This window comes from Cyprinodon variegatus, unplaced genomic scaffold (genome assembly GCF_000732505.1).
Source record: "Cyprinodon variegatus isolate N-32 unplaced genomic scaffold, C_variegatus-1.0 Scaffold181, whole genome shotgun sequence".
NCBI lineage: Eukaryota > Metazoa > Chordata > Actinopteri > Cyprinodontiformes > Cyprinodontidae > Cyprinodon > Cyprinodon variegatus.
The window spans coordinates 1,013,918-1,016,463 of NW_015150634.1; the positions used below are offsets into that span (position 1 = coordinate 1,013,918).

The window sequence follows — 2,546 nt, forward strand, 5'->3', positions numbered from 1 at the left end:
TGTATATGTGTAAAACTTTAGTATATATTTATTTATATATTTTATAAGTTATTATAAGTAAGATGAACACAGTCAACTATTGAACAAAAAAATGAATAAAAAATTCACACAAAAAGGTTTATCAATTCTTCACAATGTATTAAGTGAATAAAAAACTTTTTACTGTAAATTAACCAGTCTGAGCTGGAAAATTAATAAGATATAAAAACTACACCTACATCTTAGAAGAAGATTTACAAAGAATAACTAAATATTTCCAATCTTAGAGAAAAAGCTAGGGAACTTCATTCAACATCAACAGCAAAATAAAGCATTCTGATACCAACCCAGAAGAATGGTGAATATCAGCAGGAGGTTTAAAGCTTTTACCTTTTTTCTCTTCCGTTTTATCTATATACAGAAATCCATTTTTTTTTTTATTTGTGTTTTTTAGCAGCATTAGATAACAGCAGGTATATAATTCTTTTTGGCCGGTGTGGCAGGCATCAAGTATCGGACTCTCTTCCAGAACCTTGAGTTCCCCTCTGAGGCTTTCTTTGAGCTCTCTGACCACCTGAGGGGGGCGCTCTTACGGATCAGATGCTGCAGGCTCAGAGGAAGGTGTGCATAATCTTGTGGCCATGTCTCCCCAAGCTGGATCAGAATTACACTCATCTCGCTCTGCACCAGTGCATGGTGGAGCCCGACCTGGAAAATATGAAAAAACTTTTAGATCACCAGGATTGGAAAACAGAAAAAACAAAACAAAAAACAACCACTGATTCACTCAAATCTTTCTTTCATTTTGTTATCATTATTTTAGACGTGCTGGAAGCAATACTAACCAGCAGCTCAGTTTAGAGGCCAATGTTACTATTTTGCTTTCTTATTTTGATCTATCTGAACAGCACACTTAAAAAAAATATGATTTAGTGCATTGCAAAGGAAACCCAAACAATCAAAATCAAAATAATAGAAACTGAATTAACCCTTCAGTCCCCAGAATGCTACCTGCCAGTCCAATCCTCCGATGGCTGAGGTTTGGTTTGAGGCGTGACTTCTCATTTTAGATCCTGATCCTGGTGTGAGGATGATCATCAGCCTCTTGCTTTGCTTAATGCAGCTCTCCACCATCTCCACATGATCTGTTTGACCACAAAAATACATTTAAGTCTGGTTCGCACGTCGAGATTTTAAAGTTGTCAGGTGAGTTTAGAAACTTAAGAGACATCATACATGATGAAAAGAAATCTTGGATAGAACAGTTTTGGTTGTACAGTGTGTCTCAGGCCAAACATCAAGCACTCATCTATTTTAGAAAAAACTTTCAGTTATCAGGCAGTTCTTCTTGTTAAATCCAGAGTGAGTTTGCTTTGTACTTGTGACAATGTCATAATAATAAAGTTGAATTCTATTCTATTTCTAGTGAACAAAAATGGTGGATGAGGCAGACGTAATGGTGATAGTGGGTGTGTTCGATTTCACTGGCTGCGTTCTCCAGAGGACCCGGTCTACCTGGACTCATACGCTCAGTCGCTTAGCAACCATGACAGCTGACACAGGCAAAAACATCAATTGCAAATTCTCACTACTGATCTGTATGCTAACTACATTTTCATGGAGTTTCAGCAGCAGAACCATCGTCGCAGAAATCAGATTTGTAATCCCTACACTGCAGAGATACTGGATTCTCTGCTTACATGTCAGCCAAACCCATTTGCACAGAGACAGGTTTATGGAAAACCTTTCCATAAACCAAACATTAACCCCCACATATCTGGCTCAAAAACTATTTCAATTAACTATTCTCATTCATTTCTGGAGAAACTATTCACATACTTGTATTATATTAAACTAAACTTACAATATTCTCCACTGTTCTGCACCATTTTCCTTTTTCCTCTGAGCACAGAGCAGCCGGCTTGCTTGGACTCGCAATGAGTCACGGGATATCCAAGGCCACGTAGGATAAACTGGATCTGTCCTTCAGAACCGGCATAAAGAAAGTTGCATTTGTTGACCGCATAACGAGGAGTCTTCCAATTTGAACAGGCCACAGCGCCAAACTATGACGTAATCGGCAGACGAATCTGGCCTTCAGAGGATGCAGCCCCTGAATTCAAACTCAGTGAGTGTCTGGGCCTCCTTTATGAAAAAAGCATTAAAAAAGGCTACACACAGGATAGGATATTGGGCCAAGACAATCCAACATGTCAGATTTCTTTGATTTACGATCCTTGCAGTCCTGTCGTTCTTTAGAGTAGATCCGATCCCTCCTAACATACTACGGCAAAGATTTCTGCCTGATCTTTTTCTTTTCAGGAAAATCAGGGAGAAATCAGCAGGAATATTTTGCTATTTGACCCCAATTGAGGTCATGTGCTTTTCATCCTGTGATGTGCACTAACTCCAAGCATTGGTCTTCCTTTCCTGTGCCTTGCAAAAGTATACAAATCCCTTTGCATTAAAAAACTTTTGTTTTTTTATGTGATAGACCAACTAAACAAAATGCAGAATTGTGAAGTTGAAGTCACACGAATAAATACCTAAATATTATGTTCTGTCTG

General features: G+C 38.3%; 1 protein-coding gene across 1 annotated transcript in view; it reads right to left on the minus strand.

The window, feature by feature from the left end:
• Positions 1-69: 69 nt before the first annotated feature.
• LOC107087346 (interleukin-1 receptor-like 1) overlaps positions 70-2,546 on the minus strand; it is a 20,224-nt gene continuing 17,747 nt past the window's right edge. Inside the window, exons 11-12 of the mRNA XM_015378879.1 lie at positions 991-1,124; positions 70-687 (exon numbers count right to left, since the gene is read on the minus strand). Of these exons, the coding sequence (XP_015234365.1) occupies positions 439-687; positions 991-1,124 (383 nt within the window). The 3' untranslated portion in view covers positions 70-438. The remainder of the gene's footprint in view (positions 688-990; positions 1,125-2,546) is intronic.